This window comes from Buteo buteo, chromosome 2 (assembly GCF_964188355.1).
Source record: "Buteo buteo chromosome 2, bButBut1.hap1.1, whole genome shotgun sequence".
Lineage (NCBI taxonomy): Eukaryota > Metazoa > Chordata > Aves > Accipitriformes > Accipitridae > Buteo > Buteo buteo.
Genome location: NC_134172.1, coordinates 15,262,605 through 15,279,615, shown reverse-complemented (window position 1 = coordinate 15,279,615; position 17,011 = coordinate 15,262,605). Strand labels below are relative to the sequence as shown.

Below are 17,011 nucleotides of genomic sequence, written 5' to 3'. Positions count from 1 at the left end.
AGCCTCAAACTTGGAGGGTTCAATGCAAAAAAAATACGAATATTTAGACACTGCAAAGCAAGTTATTAACTGAGTTTCTGTGACAGTCCACCTTGTGTCATGGATAAAATTCTCACGTGTCCTGAATCATTTCACATCATGTAAAAGATGTGTTCTGCATTAGGCAGATGTCATGTAAAAGATGTGTTCTGCATTAGGCAGACTGCGAGTGGATTCCTCTGGCAGATTGAACAAAGATGACTGTTACAAATGCTGCTGGAAGCACACTATTGCAGACCCTGGTATAAAATATTTTTAGGCAATGCTGGACTTACTGCAGAAAAGGGAAGGGCGATCATACTGCTGAGGAGTTGTGTTGTTGGGAACTCAATGTAGCAGATTATGCAGTTGATACCCTAAGCACTATACCTCTTCCTAATTTCTTATTTTTTCAAGTATCATTCAAAGCATTGGCTGAGGTTGCAGCAATGTAAACTTCCCTCAGTAGCCTGGTTTATTGCTACCTTAAGTCTGACTTCTTTGTACTTATAAGATACTTTTTCTGAATTACAAAGCTAAAATTAATCTTTATGAAGCTGAAATCCTGACCATGGCTTTCTTTGCGTGTGTCCTTACAAGTCAGTTAAGTTTTTTAGCCAATACTCATAGATAAGCTATGTTTTCAAATGTGGCCTGTGATATTTAAGTTGTTACTTCAGAACACCTGTGAGTACTCATTCAGCACCTCCTAAATATTCAGTCTGCTAAAGCTGACGCACAAACTGGTGATCATTTTTGAAGTGGTTGCTGTGGCCTTTAACTGGCAACTGTGTTTAGGTTTGTAGACTGCAGGGAACCATCGTAATTTTCCTAGACCGCCTTGTTTGAAGAAATTTGAGGAAATAGTTAGATTTGACAATTGTATGTGACAGATGATGAGTAGCATTTACATGATAAGCGACTTTATGCTACACCCTATGGGTTGATCCGTTCTTTTCCACCATTTTTCAGTGTGTGCTAAATGCATTTCTAACAGGAGCTATTGCTACTCACCTGTTTCCTTGTTGATGTGGAGTGCTGGCTCCCCACATCTGCTCTGGAGGAAACAAGCCAGAGGAAAGAAATTTTGGAGTGTTGTTTTGTCTTCCTTCTATAAGAACTCCTCACCATAATGCAGCTCTCTTCTCTTTTGTGGTTTTTCCATAACGTCATCTTTTCTTTTTTTTCCCCTAAGTCTTTCATACTTATTCTCCTTTTGTGACAAATAACCAAGATGAGCAACAAAATATTTTTATCCCTTTGTGCAGTATCTTATTAGTTATTTTGCAGGCAGAGTTAAACATCTCCCAAGTGACCAGGGTGGCTGGCTAGCAAGAGAAGTATCAAAAAAAGTTGTGCTTTTTCTTTTTTAACTGTTTGTCTAGTTCTGAGTAGTAACAGATGAGAATAGTAGTTTATACAAATACAGTTTCAAAATGTTACCTATGAAAAAAATTAATATTGATTCTTCCTTGTTTAAAAATGCATTTTCTCAGTATGATCACGCCATTATTCTTTTCCTTTCTTGTTTGCTTTTGTTTGTAGAATATTTTAATTGGCTGAATAGTTTCCTTTGATCTCCAAATACAAATATTGGGTTCCTGCTTTGATTTATTGTGCTTTGTCAAGGGCTGGCAGTTGCCACATTTGCCTTGTCAGTAGGTATGATAGAAGAAGCCAGCAGCTGTTTTTTTTCTGGGGTGGGGAAAGCAAGGGGAAGGAATGAACGTGGGGGGGGCAGAGGTGCTGTGGAGAAGCTGTCATCTCTGTCTTCTCACAGAGCCCAGGGAGACGGATGACAGGTTGAGGACAGTGCTGGATCCTTTGCATCCTTGTAGGTGCTGGAAGTTACCTACCTACAGTGTACCTGGTGTGTTTGCTTTCTTCCAGCCTATTTTAATTTCTAAGCAGTTGCAGTGCATTCTACTTCCCTTTCCCGTTGAACTGACAGTTGTTATTTTTTGTTATGGCTATAATGCTGCTTCAGTGTGCACTTGTCTTTTCTTTTAATCTGCTTAGTCAAGCTGCTGAGGGGGATAAAGATGCAGACTGAGATAGAGGCGTTTCCTTTTTCAGAGAGGAGAGATTGCATCAGTATCTCTGCCTGTACAAGGAAAGCAAACAGGAAGACATGTTTTATGGGTTTAGCGGGGGAGAAAAAGTGAATTTTTACTATTGTTTCCAATTGCTAGTTCTCTCTACTGGGTGATTATTTTTTTGCAGGGGAAAGGAACAGGGCTGGGGAGGGAAAAGTTGTTTTCTCCATCAAGTTTTTCTAGAAATTTTCCCTTTCAGACAAGATGGAAATGCTAATGCTCTGTTTGCCAAAGTACTTACTTCTTGACAAGATATGGTCTTAAACTTGAATCTGTGTTTATGAGCAGTAATATCCAGTAAAAATGAGGGATATTTTTTGAATATTGGAATATTTCTGAAGGAACATAAAAAGAGGGAAAAGAGAAGGAAGATAAAAGGAAGTAATATCTCTCTTCTGCATATTTTTTTTTTATTCTGGAGACCCTTCATCAGCCTTGTAGCAACAGCTTCCTTTCAGCATCGTCTTGTTTAGGGATCTGGACATGACTTCCACTGTCTGCTACCTGGCAACTGGATGTTCAAATCCCAGCAGACTAATACTGTTTTTATCATTCCAAGTAGAAAAACTAACATCTGTGTATAGACCAAAGTTTTTTCAGCATCCTGAGGAAAAGTTCCTGGGCATCATTCCTGTCAGAACCCCGGTCCCTGTAAGTGACCCTGTAGTGATTCACATCACGGGAAGCTTCTTCTCAGCAGCAGTCCTGCTGATGGGGACTAGTGGAGAACAGAGAGGTCATTTCCTGTACATGGTGTGGCACAAGCAATTTCTGTGAGCTTTTTTGCATGCTTGAAATGGTGTATGGTATTTTCTCCTACGTAGCCCACAAATTTTCTTGTCAGATTGGATAAAGAGGCTGTTCTGCCTCCCTATTGTAAAACTAATAGCCATGTGACTGGTAATCAAACACTTTCAGCTAGTGATTATAAGAGTAAATAAGATACATGCTGAAATGGGGACATAGTCTGAAAAGGAGTTTAATCCGTGAAAAATGCAAAGCACAACATAAAATTTGAAACGTTTTTAAGTGGGCTGCCTGAGGCTGGCTATTGTAAAGGTTTATAACTGCTGTCCAAATTCCTTAAGATATTTTAATTAACATTCCTTACTCAAAGAGAACAACATCATAAACTGGAAGACAGATTAGAGGCTTCTCAGGTGCTCTTGAAGCTCTCCTAGAGATTGCTTAATGTGGTCTTTGCTCCTCTCCGTTGCAAGATCACAGAAAACAGGTCTAGAGGGGGCCTTTATAGGCCATCTGGCCCATCTCGCAGATTCCCTATACTGATGCCATTCCTAACAGATGCTGTTTAAGATGCTTTTTCAGGCTTCCAATAAGTTAGAATGAACAGGTTTTCTTTAATGGCTTACTTAAACTTACTCTTTGAAATTTTTTTTTCTAGTATCTTTCAGCCCTTTGCTTCTTTTCCTGTCCTCTAGGGTGAAGAATTTTACCTCTTCTATCGGCCTTAAGGCATTAAGTTATATGAAGTGAAAAACTTTTGTAGGGGGAGACACAAAAGATAACTTTTAAAGTAGAAGGAGAGTACACAGGGGAGTTCTTTTACAAGGTTGCTATACAATACTTGCTGTGCTGGGAGCCTAGTAAAGTCCCTCTGGTCAAATTGCACAACACCAGCAATTATACGCTATGTAAATACAAGCCTTTGAGCTGCTTTTAGTGTTCAAAGAAATGTTTAATCTTTCAGGTTTGTAAAGCAGGGTGCTTTATCAGTGGTTAAGTAGGGCCTGTGTGTGCTGCAGAAGAGTTTCCCAATGGTTGCTGAGCCCCCCAAGAGCTCAGTGGCATGCTGACATAGTTTTCTGTAGTTGACATGAGTAAGGACAAGCTTTGAGAGCAAAAAACTTGCAAGTACAGATCTAGTCTAAGGCATCAGTTTTGGACATTATCAAACATTGGTGAAACTAATCAACAGAGGTCAAGGTTGAATCATGTCATAGACTGATTAGGTACAATGAGTATTACTTAAGAGTGGTTGGACTGGATCTTTTTTTTTATTGTAGATATTGGCAGAGAAGGGTAAGCATACAATGGTGCGGTTTTCTATAGCTTTTGTTCAGGTGAATATATCCATATCTAGCGACTGAATGTAGGCAATTGTGCTGTAGTATCAAACTGTGCAAGATGAAAGTAAAAGCAGAGCTTTGCAGAGCCATGCAGAGAACTGTGTTGCATGGCTTGCTTGATTTTGGAAGCGCTTTGTTGACCTGTAAAATCATGTTTCTTCTGTGAAAAATGTTGTCAGAACTAAATCATGTCCTGAAGCAATAGAAGTTCCCCAAGATAGGAACCTCCCTTTTCCAAGAGAGAAGCAGTCCTGGTATTTTTGCTTGCTGTTGTAATTTGGCTTCATGTGTACTTTTACATGCCAGTTTTGCCTATTAGCATTTTGGCCAGCCTCTACTGCCTGGAAGCTAATGGGCATGTCTCCACAGACGGGTGCAAGCAGGCCTCAATTTTTCCATGGGGGGAAATACTATTTAATAGTACCTTTTAAAATCATGCAATAACTTACACCTGGTTTGATGGAAGAGGAGACAGTACTATCATTATTTAGGACAGAAGCTGCAAATTATCTTTTGATGGACAAGTGCAAAAGAACGCTGAAAAAGGCTGAAGCTCCTCTGCCAAACTGGAAGCTGCCTGGCTGAAGGCCAGCTCTGGTACAAAAGCTGTATAGCTTCATTAGGGAAGTGTTGCGCCCAAATGAACAAATCCTGCTGAGCATCAGGGCAGAATGCCATACTAGTGTTGCTAAAGAGCTTTCCAGGACAGAGCTGGCTGGTACCCATTCTGGTCAATTCTGAGTGTGGGTTTTGGTCAGTATGCACCCACCCGTCTGTTAGATGTTTCTACCTGAAAACACCCTGAAATGACTATTTTAACAAAAGGAATAGTAACCCTTTCCCTTTCCCAACAAATTTAGGTTTAATTTCTGAGTGATGCTAAAATGAAGGCTGAGAGAAGTTCATCCTTTTGTGTATTCTCATTGTAAATGAATTAGGAATTTGTTCTGATTCCTTTCATAGCAGGTACATAGAAGCAGTTCTGCAGAACTTGTAGGATTTTGATGGCAAACTAAGCCATTCTAGTTCTGATAAGGTGTATTTTATGTAAACTTCAAGTAAATCCTATTGTTCAAATATCTTAAAACAAACGTGATTTGGAAAGTTGGAAAGTTTCAGGATGAAGCTGGGAGAAAAATAAAGCACTGATATTTCCTTAGTGTTAGCTGTGCAAGAACGAAAAACTGCTGGTTTTAAGAGCTAGAAACACCTGGCATTAATGGAAGTACATTGAATCTTGATCTCTTGGAGCTTGTTCTGTAACACATGTAAAAGCTTAGCAAGTTATAAAGCAATTTTTTCTGTTATACATCGTATAGAAGTCATAAAGAAAGAAATTCCACAAAACAGCTATTACGTATTTGTTGTAACCTATAATGTCAGCATTTCTTAATTAACATCTTTGGTTGAAATGAGAAGAATAACAACTGCTTCTGGAGTAAAGAGCTACAAATCCTCTCCACCAAAAGACATCATAAAATTGTAGAAAATTGGTCCAGAATTCATCTCAAGAGGTTGTTCAGTCTGTTTTCTTGCCTAAGAGCAGAATCCTGCATCTAAGCTATTCCTGACATATGTTTGATTTACCTCTTCTTTACAACTTTCAGTGATGGAGGTTGTATCACTGCTCAAGTCATTCACGCTGTCCCTGCTATTAGACAAAGGTGGTGGTTTGGGTGGGGTTTTTTGCCATCACCTCGTCTCACATTTTCATGGCCAATCATAATTTTCCCTAGTTCAGTATAAGCCTGCTCTTTCTTATCCCATCCACAATGGTCATGGAGAACAATGTTCTCTTCTTTGGAGCTCCCTTCAACATAACTTAAGGCCATTATTGTCTTTGTTCCTGGAGAAAACCTCTCCGGTCTTTCCGTTTTTCCTTCTAAATCAGGGTTTTCAAACCTCTGATTAATCTTGCTGCCCTCTTCTCCTGACTCTCTGAATCAGTTCATCTTTCTTGAAAGGTAGTGGTGAAAACTGGACATAAAATTCCAACTGAGCAGAGTGGAAGGGTGCTCTACCCTGTTGTATACATGGTAACTCTATAAATCCTATATGATATTTTCCTGTTTTTTATAAAAGAGTCCTCTGCAAGTTAATGCCAGCTGCAAATTCAGTAAAAAATGCCTTGATGCTGTTATCAAAGTTATTGCTCAATATTTTACACTGAGTAGACCAGACCTCTGTGGAATGTTGCTTACTTCAACTTCCCAGTTTGAAAGTGATCTCTGGGTAACCAGAGTGTAGTTTTCCAAGTAGTTTTTACCTGCCATGTTTTCCTTGTTTTGCCCTTCGGGAATTTTATGTGAGATAAAGTCAGAAGTTTTGCTGAAGTTGAGAAGCATGACATCTACTGAATCTCAGCTTGGGTACAGAAGCAGTACTACTGCAAGTTAAAGTACGTTTAAAGTGAATCCCATGTCATGTTAATGAATTGCTTTTAATTTGTAAATATTGGTAATAGCAGAGATTGTCAAGGCTCCACATGTGTCCTGTACTCAGAGTCATGTTTCCATATGAAGATTTACAAAAGGAGCTATACAAGTCCTTTATTTCCCTGTGTCAGCCTTAATGGTGGGACAGAACCTGAGGATCCCGTGAATGTTAGAGGGTTTGTCTAATTTCTTCAAAGGCTCTATATTCTTTCTCAGCTCTTCTGATTTTTCTGGCTTAGAGCCTCTCTGACTTGTCTAAATGGAAGATTTTTGTGGTCAGACATGATGGCTTTGAAATGTGCAGGCATTAAGCTCTTGTACAGTTTTGGGTGGACTTATTCCATTGAAATGGACACAGAAGAGGGTTTCTGGATAGGATAGTGCTGAATACTGACGTGATGCTCAGTAACCTCTTCTGTCCTTGGCAAGGATGAAGAAGGTTCCTGTGCAGCATTTTATGGAGTTTCAGAAAAGCCTGGCTGACAGAACTGTGGGACTTCAGATGTCTTCCAGCTTAGGAATATGCAACTGAGGGTGTTTTCCAGTAGTTTGGAAAAGGCAAAAAATCTGTTACCTGGCATACCATATGGCTGCAGTTGGACGTCAGAGTAGAAGCTGGGAATATTGATCTACCAATAGGTTAGTTATTCACATGGCACAAATGTGTATATATACCCGAGATAGTAAGCTTACACTTGGCACCATTCTTCAGTCTGGGAGAGGCACCCCTTCCTGCCAAGTTGTTATGAACAGAAAGTGAAGCATGAGACGCCACAGAAATTTCTGAGGTGTGAAAAGTTCTAAGCCTAACGAAGTGTGAAGTGGGCTAAAAACCATGGAGAGTTCTGTGATGTGGTAGTTTCAGAAATAAGGTGTGTGGCTCTAATTATTGACACGTATCAAATGTTAGAGTGCTGTTTACATAAGAAAATTTAAATCTGATAGTGGTGTTGCTACAGAGTTGTTTTCTGTTTTTTACTCAGGTTTGCCTTGAATGAATCCAGTCCATTTATCTTAAATTTTATCTAAACCTTTAAAACATGCTGACACTTCAAATGTAGGATTAAAACTTTCCATGTGCCTTTTTTTTTTTTTTTTAATGATGCTGAAATGTCTGTGCCTCTCCCTTTTTTTCAACCGCTAGACAGTCTCATTTTCAGCTGGTTTTAAGTTGCTTTGCCTTTATCGTGCCTGTGGAAGGTACTCAACAGTCTAATCCAGAAATTTGAACTAAACTGTGGTAGAACAAAAGCTGTGAATCACCAGTCCCCTAGTCACTCTCTCTGTATACATCAATGCTAGATGATACATTTTAGGGCATTAATGCTTCCAGTGCATCTAAATTTTCTGTTTGTTGCCTTGCTTAACATATAAAAGCTTGGAAGGTAGATGGATTGTGAGCTTCCAAAGTATTACTAAGTACCTTTCCAAGCTCCTGCAGAATTTTTGAGAGCGGTTAATTTTCACTTTCTTGGTAAACTTTTTCACTTCTAAGAAAAGCAGTTCAGCCTACGACTTTATTGGTCAAGTGACGGACCTGGATAGAATTTGTTGGTGAGCTTTCAAAACACTTAAACATAATGTTTCTACAGTTGTAACAGCTTCAGAAAATGATTTTTTTTCAATTAACAGAAGACTTTGAATGTACTTTCACTCATAGCTGGGAAAAATAGAAAGATGACTCAGATGCATGTAGGTTTTACCAGGAGTCTGGCTGTTCTGTATCTAATGAATGCTGCTAAGAAGTCTGCTGCCTGTGGAAAAGGAAACATTAGTTAGATGATGGAGTGCTGACACTTGTAATAATATATGTTTTGGAAATTAGGCAGGGGAAGATGTACTGAGGTAGGAGTCACAGGACTGTAGCCTAGATACTCAGTTGCTCTGAGCTGGTAGATGCCTGTGGATTCCACCGATGGTATTGACATTGATCTCTCCACTGGAATGCTGGAAACAACATTCATTGTGAGGCAAATGAAAATTTCCATGTCGATGTGCCAACTGAATTTTAAAACTATTTTATTGTAAGTTAAACATGTAATTTGACTAGTCTTAACTCTCCTGACACAGGTTCTTGGTCAAGTTATTCACTAGCATAGGTAGAACAAGCAAGGATAAAATGAAAGAGCATTAGTGACTGCGATAGCTATTAGCCGATATGATGAAACTATTCTTTTTAGACCAGTGGAGTGCTGACTGCTCTAAACAGCTGAAGGAGAAGCCCTCTCAACAAAAACATCTTCAGAAATAAGAAGTGTTGTCAAATGTCGTTTTGTGGCTGAGCTTTCCAGTGTTCTCCTATGGTAGTGCAGAAATAGGGTTGAAATCTGTTGAAAACTTTTTCTGTTAAGAGATACGTTTCTTTTTTATTTGCATATCCGCTTTCTCTTACATCCTTTGATCAATCTTCTTCCTGTCAAATAACAAACTATTCTTGATGAATTGATATTTCTGAATTTGCCATATTAATTTTTAGAGGTTTTAGTAGTTCTACTGTAAAGACCTTTCCCCTACTTCATTCTGTTAGGGTTTATTTGTTTTGGTTTTTTAATTCTCTTTTCTCCAAGCATAGTTTTGTATCTGTTTCTAAATCAGTCTTCACGTTAACACAGTTTCTTTTTCACTCTTCTACTTACTTTTGAAACGAGGACAGAAACATAGGTCTTGTTCATCTTTGATTTCCAAATGTATGTATGTATGTGAGTAATTCTGCACAAAAATTTTTGCATGGCTTTGGGAAAGGAGGGATGGAGGGGAGATTGGGACTTGAAAGCATTAGTCAAGGTTCAGGCAAGGATTTTTGTGACTTTTGCAGTGGTAATTATTTCTGAACTTTCTGAACTGCTTCAAAACATGATCACATTACTGTGTGCGTCATTGTGAGAGACAGAGAAATTTGTTTTTTCTAATTTCTTACATCTCCTCAGAAAAATGCTTTGGTATTACATAATTGCCATTGTTCTTTTGCATGTTTTTCATAGCATCCTCCTGGGCAATTGAGAAGGAAGTACAGTTCCTGCTCCACTATTTTCCTGGATGACAGCACAGTCAGTCAACCAAACCTCAAGTATACCATCAAATGGTGGGTTTTATAATTTTTTTTTTCCTAGAACCTACATTTTATATATATATATGTATTTATGTATACATATTTCTGAACCATTACTAAGCAAGCTTCAAAGGTATTAGTTTTTGAAGTAGTAAATTTATTTAATCCAGTCACGCTTCAGAGGCAGTGAATAGGATGAGCAAAGGATATTACTCTTATTTTAGGTCTGTGCAGAATCAACCTCCCAATACTGTGTATTTCAACAGAAGGCAGCAATTAAGGATCTCAGATTCCAGCAGCTGAAATCCTTGTGCTTCAGTGTTCAACTGGGTGCTTGCTTTGGATGAGTCCTCAAAACTTATTTGGTACTTGTCTATTCAGAATTTCAGAATTATCTGAAATGGAAGAGCTCCTTTCTGTTCCTGAGAAAATGCTCAATTGCTAAGGTTTCCTTCCAGTTTTGTGTTTGAAATGGAAATCAATTGCCTCCAGATTCATTTCCTTATTCAGTACAAGGGCACTGACAGTTTATTACACACCAGTGGGGAGCTTTGTATGTGGTGCGCGCGTGGGCTTACCCTTGGGTGTTGTGTCAGATGATCATTTCAGGTTTCACTGGTGCCTTTTTACATTCGGAGAGAAATGAAATTGGTATTTATAGAGTATTGTTCTTTACATTTTATACAGTAAGAGGAAAAAACGAGAGAACAAATGCTCAGGCATTTTATGCTGTTTGTTTATTATGATTGCTGATACATTTTCTTGAGTTGTTTGTAGGACGACTACCTTGGTGTACTCAAATGCAAAAAGTTATTAAGGCAAAATCTGTGCTACAGAGATACGTACATGAGAGACAAATATATTAAGACTCATACTTCCAAAGGAATTTTTAATGTTGGTGGTCACTAAAACTTGTTCTTAATTTTTCTGTTTAAGGAAAAAAAGAGGGGAGTGGAGAAGGGCTTTGCAGTCAGACTGACACCTAATTCCTCATCAGCTGTTTCTGCCTGAAATATAGCCTTGCTTTCCCTCACCTTTCTTTAATTAGTAACTTAAAAATAATTCAGATGAACACTGGAAAAAGATTTTTTGTTTTTGAGGGTTTTTTTTCCCTCCTGGAATCTCATGCTCTTTTGCTCTAAAATCCTTTGCATGCCGATTTTTGTAAGTGCAGCCTTTTGGGTGGTTTTCGGGTCCCTTTTTGCATGAGAACTGAGGCTGCTCATGGAAAGAAGAGGTGGGTTCAGGTGGCCGCAGCAGCTGAGAAGTGTTTTCAGCGAGCCGCGGTGGCCAGCAGCAGCCTCGTGAAAGTGGGGACAGAGGGGAGAGAGCAAGGCGGTGGTCTTTGGGAGAGACTTGGGGTGCGTGGCGGGGGTCAGAGCCGTAGGGAGGAAAGGCTGAGCGTCAGGCTGGAAGCGCCGGTGCTGGGTCCGGCCAGGAGGAGTTGGGCAGGGCTGGGGCCAGGCTGCCGGCGCGGGAAGGGCTGGAAGCTGCAAGGGGTCAGAGGGTTCGAAAAGGGGTTGTGTGGGGTGAGAAACTGGACTCTGGCTCAGGACGCCTCTGGGCGAGGAGGCTTTTCCTCCCCTCCTCTCCTGTCTGGCTGCACATTTAACAGATTTAAGGGTGGGGAGATTGCGGGATTATTGCTTTTGTTGTACAACTTCGTTTATTGCCCCCGTCCTGGCAGTCTCTGCAGATAAATGACTTGCACGTAGGTAAATCTATAAGGGATGTATCCTGGCCAGCTCATGTACTTCTTCTGGGTCATGTTATACACTGGTGTGTTTACAATGTTAGTGCATCTACTGGAGATCGGCAGCATCGGTGGGGTGGCCAGGGTAGGGTGATGGAAAGCTCCATAAGCTTCTTTCCTGCGCAGTGAGTGTTAGCTGAACCAGCTTATGAAAAGCAGAATGAAACTTGGATCTGAGTTAATCTATTACAGCTCTGAAAGGCTTTCAGATTCTGATACGGATTTCTAAACAGTAAATATTTTCTAAACTTAATTTGACATTTTGTTGCAGAAGAAACCATATGGGCACCAAGCAGAGCTCTGCACATGGATTCTTGCATCTGCTTTCATAAAGTGAACTGCAGCTGCAAGTGTGTTCCTAGGGCTATAATTTAAAACTGAATTTTTAGGACTAATTCATTCTGTGAATAGCTTTCAGTCAGATGAAATTCATTCATAAATGTGTTTTTTGTATTCATTGAGGACTGTGTCCCTTAAATGTCCACAGTACACAGTATCTCTTTAATTCCTTAAATATGTATCTGTAGAAAAAATAAAAATTAAAAAACATTTATGATCTAAAAACTTCTAATGCAGCCAGGTAAAAGCTATAATGCTCATACAAGGTTAGTAAAATATATTTACTATCAACTAAGAAAAAACATTTTCCACTACATGGCTGTTCAAAAAAAAAAAAAAAAACAACCACAAAAAAACCCAACCAAACCTGAAATAATTGAAAATTCTACTAATGGGTCCAACATATTGTTTTCCTAACACGCAGTATGTCAATTTTCATGTAAAAATTCTGGAATAAAATTACAGAGCAACCAGTTGACTCTTCTAAAAGGCCTTTTATAGAAAAGGAAGGGGGAGGGGGAGGAATTTTGCATCAGTATGAGACATAAGCATCTTACAGTGAATTACTGACAAGACCAATTGTCGACAAATAGAATTGGTGAACTCCCTCCTCCTTCCACTTTAGCTTTGACTGGGTTTTATGCTGCTGGAACAAGTAGGGAGGGTGCTGGTTCTGCTTTATCCTTCAGTAAAGCTCTATTATGAGTAAAGCATGTGTCCTTCGATAAAGCTGGAGTCGTGAATTGGAAACTGGAGAATAAGCATGAGAAGCCATGTCTTAATTTTCTTCAGTCTCAAATGTGAACGAGATCAGTTAGTTGTATACGTAATTAAAATCGTAGCTTTCTGTGAATAAAAGGACACTTTTTGTCTTTGCGCAGAATATAAACAAAGGTACTTTGGTATGTGGTTGAGAACATGGGAAATGCATAATGCAGTAAGTTATTCAGGGAGTCGTCTTCCTGAGTTAAAATAAGTAACTTGATGCCATAAGACTGTAGGAGCCTGGTATTTGAGTCTGGTATGTGAGTAACTACATAGAAAGACAGCCAAAAGTTAATGGATTTAAATATAAAATCATAAGCCAATGGTGATTAAAACATTTCGTGTTAGCCTGGCAGCGTTAGCAAACAATAAAGGAGAATGTCCAATGCCTGTGATGCTCTTATCTTCAACCTTGGAAGTCAGTAGGAGTTTTATTGTTGACTTTAGTGGAGTAGGACATTAAATGGAAGGTTATGTGCAACTTTGTATGTGGAATCTGAGTATTTTTGTAAGGTACTTTATTGCTAGTGAAAAGGAGGCACTTGGAGTGTGCTGAACAAATATAAAATTGTCTCTTTACAGCAGTTTTCCTGGTATCTAACAGTGAACAGAAGAAAACAGGCTGTTGAGCATACTTTTTGTCATACATTGTGCTAGGTTTTGAATTTACATGTTAATATGACAAATAATATAATTTGACAGTCCTGAGATATTAACTCTGTATTTTTCTTTACAGTGTAGCTCTTGCAATATATTACCACATCAAAAACAGGTATGTGAATAATGAAATCTTGTACTGAAGATATCTTTAATCAAAACAAATGAACTGCCTAAACCCTAAAAATCCATGCTCTGTTCCTTTCAAAATGTTTTTGTGTAGTAGTTTTCTTATTTCCCATGCTAGAAATGAGAAACGTACTCCTTTGTACTTTTATATATGTTATTTTGCTTAGAAAAATAAAAAATAAGGATTATGTACCACAGAAATCTGGAAGTACAGTTCAGCATTGAAAAACTTTGATTCAGTGTTCAGTTTTATGTGCACTGGGCACTTCTGCATTGTTGCATATGTTGCAATTACATACAGAGAAATCTGAGTAGTGTCTTTCAGATTTATTTTTTTAGCTACATTTTTGTAAAGTTAACTGTAAATCGATGATCAGTTAATTTTAATGGATTTTGAAATAAAAACCATTAATTATACAATAAGAGTGACATTGTGAATAGAAGTAATTCAAGATGCCTCAGAAACAGAGCAGGTCCTGGCTTATCTCTTTTGGTGTAGAATGTTTTAGATCTCTGCTCAGTCAAGTTGATTGAAATTGAATAGAAAATAGCTTCTCTAGAAAGTAACTTGGTACATAAATTAGCTTTCCTCATGCTGAATTGTGCTTTTGTATCTTAAATTCCCCTGTCCTCATGATATGTCACAGTATCATAAAATAGTATTTCCTGACATTTCTAAGGAGAGATTGTATAAATACTTTAAGTGACTTTTGTGTCCCTGGCTTTTCAATGTGTCTTTTCAGAGAACTTGGTTTAGGTCTTGATCTAACAGGCCACTTACATGGTTTTTTTCTTCTGGACTGTAAGAAGTCCGACTAGAACAAAAGGAATTACTCCTAAGTTTAAAGTTAAGCTGATACGTCATTCGGGACCATGTTTCAGGTCACTGGAACCCATCACACTTCTTGAAACAAGGCTGACATCTAAAGAGAAACCTTCAGAAGTGCACAAGGGCAGAAATGCTTAGGGCTTGATCCCTGCTGAAAGCTCTTAGAAGATTTTCCAAGACGTCAGTGGGCCTTGGACTGAAATATGGCAATATGTAAAGCAAAAGTTGGAGTGGAATCTTCTCGCAAACTTTTAATCTCATTTCCCAGAAAATGAGGCGTTAGTGATCGTGCTTGGATTACTTGTTTATCCATCTGTGGTTCCCTTTTCCCCCTTTCCTCCATCGTCCCTGGGTTAGTTTGGCTAACTAGTCAATTTTTACTGTGCTTGACTAAAGAACAGAGATCTCAAAGATAATCAGACTCTAAAGTTTTGTGGAAATAAGTTATTCTTAAGTGCTCTCTTAAGTGTCATGCCAGCTGAGTAAAAGGCTCAGGAGAATGGGGCACATTCAGGACTACAGAGGGTGAGAAACTTCAGTAAGAACTCACAGCTGAGCAGGAGGAATCCAGAGTCAGAGGAATCCAGAGTCAAAGGTATCCAGAGCCAAAGTACACCAGACTCGCTTTGTGCCGATTGCCACGGAGCCGATTTCTGTTCGCAGTAAAATATGCCCATTCGTGGTTTTACAGCACTTGATGCAAATTTGACCTACAACTAGTAGACAGAGAGGCTAAACCTTCATAAAATAAAGAGTCCCGTGTCAGCATCTTGAAAACAAATACATTCTGAATGTTATCTTCTTGGGAAACTTGCTATCTGTCCTTTCCCTTTTGGGATGGAGAGGCAATTTATTCAGGATGAACTGGTTGCTGCTTCTCCCCGCGGAAGCTGCCCGGGGGGTGCGTGCTGTGCACGTGCCCTCTGCCGCACTCGGGACAGATGGTCTCGGCAGTGATGCTGGAGCAGGCTTGCGTACGTCAATTAACGACTCTGAAATGAAGGATGTGAAACGACTGTTCTGTCTTTGGTCGTCTCTGATTTAGGAACGGAGGGACAGCGTGGTAATGGCATTCAGTTGTACTTGCTGCTGAAACAGCAATAGCAAAACATATGTTCTGTTTCCTGGCATTATAGGCGAAAAGGAAGTTGTTGATGTCTGTGGTAGATTTTAATTCATTACGAGGGGTGGGGAGTAAGAAACCGCTGTAACTCTTATGTAGAGTCAAGGTTGGTTTTGACAGAAAACGAATCAAGCATCTGCTTTGCCAGAGAACAATTCAGACGGTATTTAGTTGTTCCTTTTCTCCTGGAGAGTAGACTTAAAACTAAATTACTTCCTAATATTCCAAACTCTCACCAGTCCCAGTTTTTTGAGAAACTATACATGAAATAGAATATTCCTTCATATGTTTCCCACATTTCATTTGATTGTAACATTCTAGTTATCATTCCTTCTTTTCCCAGTGTCCCCCATCATTGTTATATTGATTGGCTTTCTGCAGCTTTTGTTGTGCTTACTTGTTCAACAAGTGGTGAAAGACTACACATTTGGAGGAAGGCATAACTGTTGGTGAATTTGGTAAATAAATAAATTTGCAAAATAAATAAACAAAACAAAATAAACCCCAACAAACTAACAGTGAAAAATGCTTAGATCAGTTAGTAGATTGTTCATTTTTGAAAGATAACAATGTGAATTTGTTCTAGTGAAGACAAAAACCTCCCAACTCTTCTTTTTTTTTTTTTTTTTTTTTTTTTTTTTTGGTGTCGTAGGTTTTTTGAGGGCAATCAAATGTGCCTTCATACCATGCAGCAGCTACAGCATGAAGAAATAAAATAGGAAATTCTTTCTTTCTCTCTTCTCATTGTGAAGGTCCACAGTTTACTGTAGCACATCAATGATTCCAGTGAGACTACTTCTGCATTAAGATACTAGACTTTTTATGTAGGGGTAAAAGAGTCTGGCCTAAAATCCTTGCTTATTAGGAATTTTCTAGTAATTATTTCAGTCTGGTTTTTTGTATTAATTTAGGTACTCCTTTTTTAAAAAAAAAAAAAAAGTGTTTATTTCCAGTGTTAGCAGGCTTTATAGCAGAAAAAATGTCATCTTCAGATGTTGAGTTTTAAAAGTTAGCTGCTAATAAGTACGTTTTGTAGACGTGAATCCACTGTGAAACTCATGTTTGCATGCTCTGAGAGACACGTACTGTTGAGTAAAGATAGAACACATATTCAGTGGTTTCTCTCTTAAGAACTCTATGACCAGAGTACCAGGGACGCTATAAATAAAGATGGGATTGTAATAAGTAGGTCACATGGATGCATCTGTCCAGAAAGTGTCCAGTTCTAACTGGTACTGTTATACCACTCGCTTTTGTGATTGTTAGTGTTCCTGCCAAGATTACACACAGCAAAAATCTTATATTGCATGCTGGATGTTAGGCTCGTGAAGTTGCATCAACTTGCATGCTGATCTTGAGCAACAGGGATCTGAGAGAGAAATAGCAAATAAAACCAATGAATAGGAATATTATTTTGTCTGAATTTGTTGTTGTATGTATTCCTTTTTGCTTACAGAAATCATTAGTAGGCTAGAGTTTTCCAAATAAATAAAAAGTGAATTATGTATGTATTAACTGAAGGATAACTAAAAATAGCGTTGCATATCTGTAAATGTTCATGATGTTGTCAATAAAGGAGGAGGAATTAGGAGATTGCAAGGATTAACATCATGAAGTTAAGAAAAGGAGAGTCCTCAGAAATTCATGCCCTCAGAAAAGGCCTGATTTTATTATGTTTATAGTAGTACTTCTTAGGATGTGAAGAAGCCTTACAGTAGAGAGCACAAA

General features: G+C 38.7%; 1 protein-coding gene across 3 annotated transcripts in view; it reads left to right on the top strand.

The window, feature by feature from the left end:
- The window catches only part of CCNY (cyclin Y), a 129,816-nt gene that overhangs the window by 84,995 nt on the left and 27,810 nt on the right, over positions 1-17,011 (top strand). For all 3 annotated transcript variants that reach the window (XM_075045836.1, XM_075045851.1, XM_075045844.1), the window contains 2 exons: positions 9,621-9,721; positions 13,282-13,317. In XM_075045836.1, coding sequence (XP_074901937.1) covers positions 9,621-9,721; positions 13,282-13,317 — 137 coding nt within the window. The remainder of the gene's footprint in view (positions 1-9,620; positions 9,722-13,281; positions 13,318-17,011) is intronic.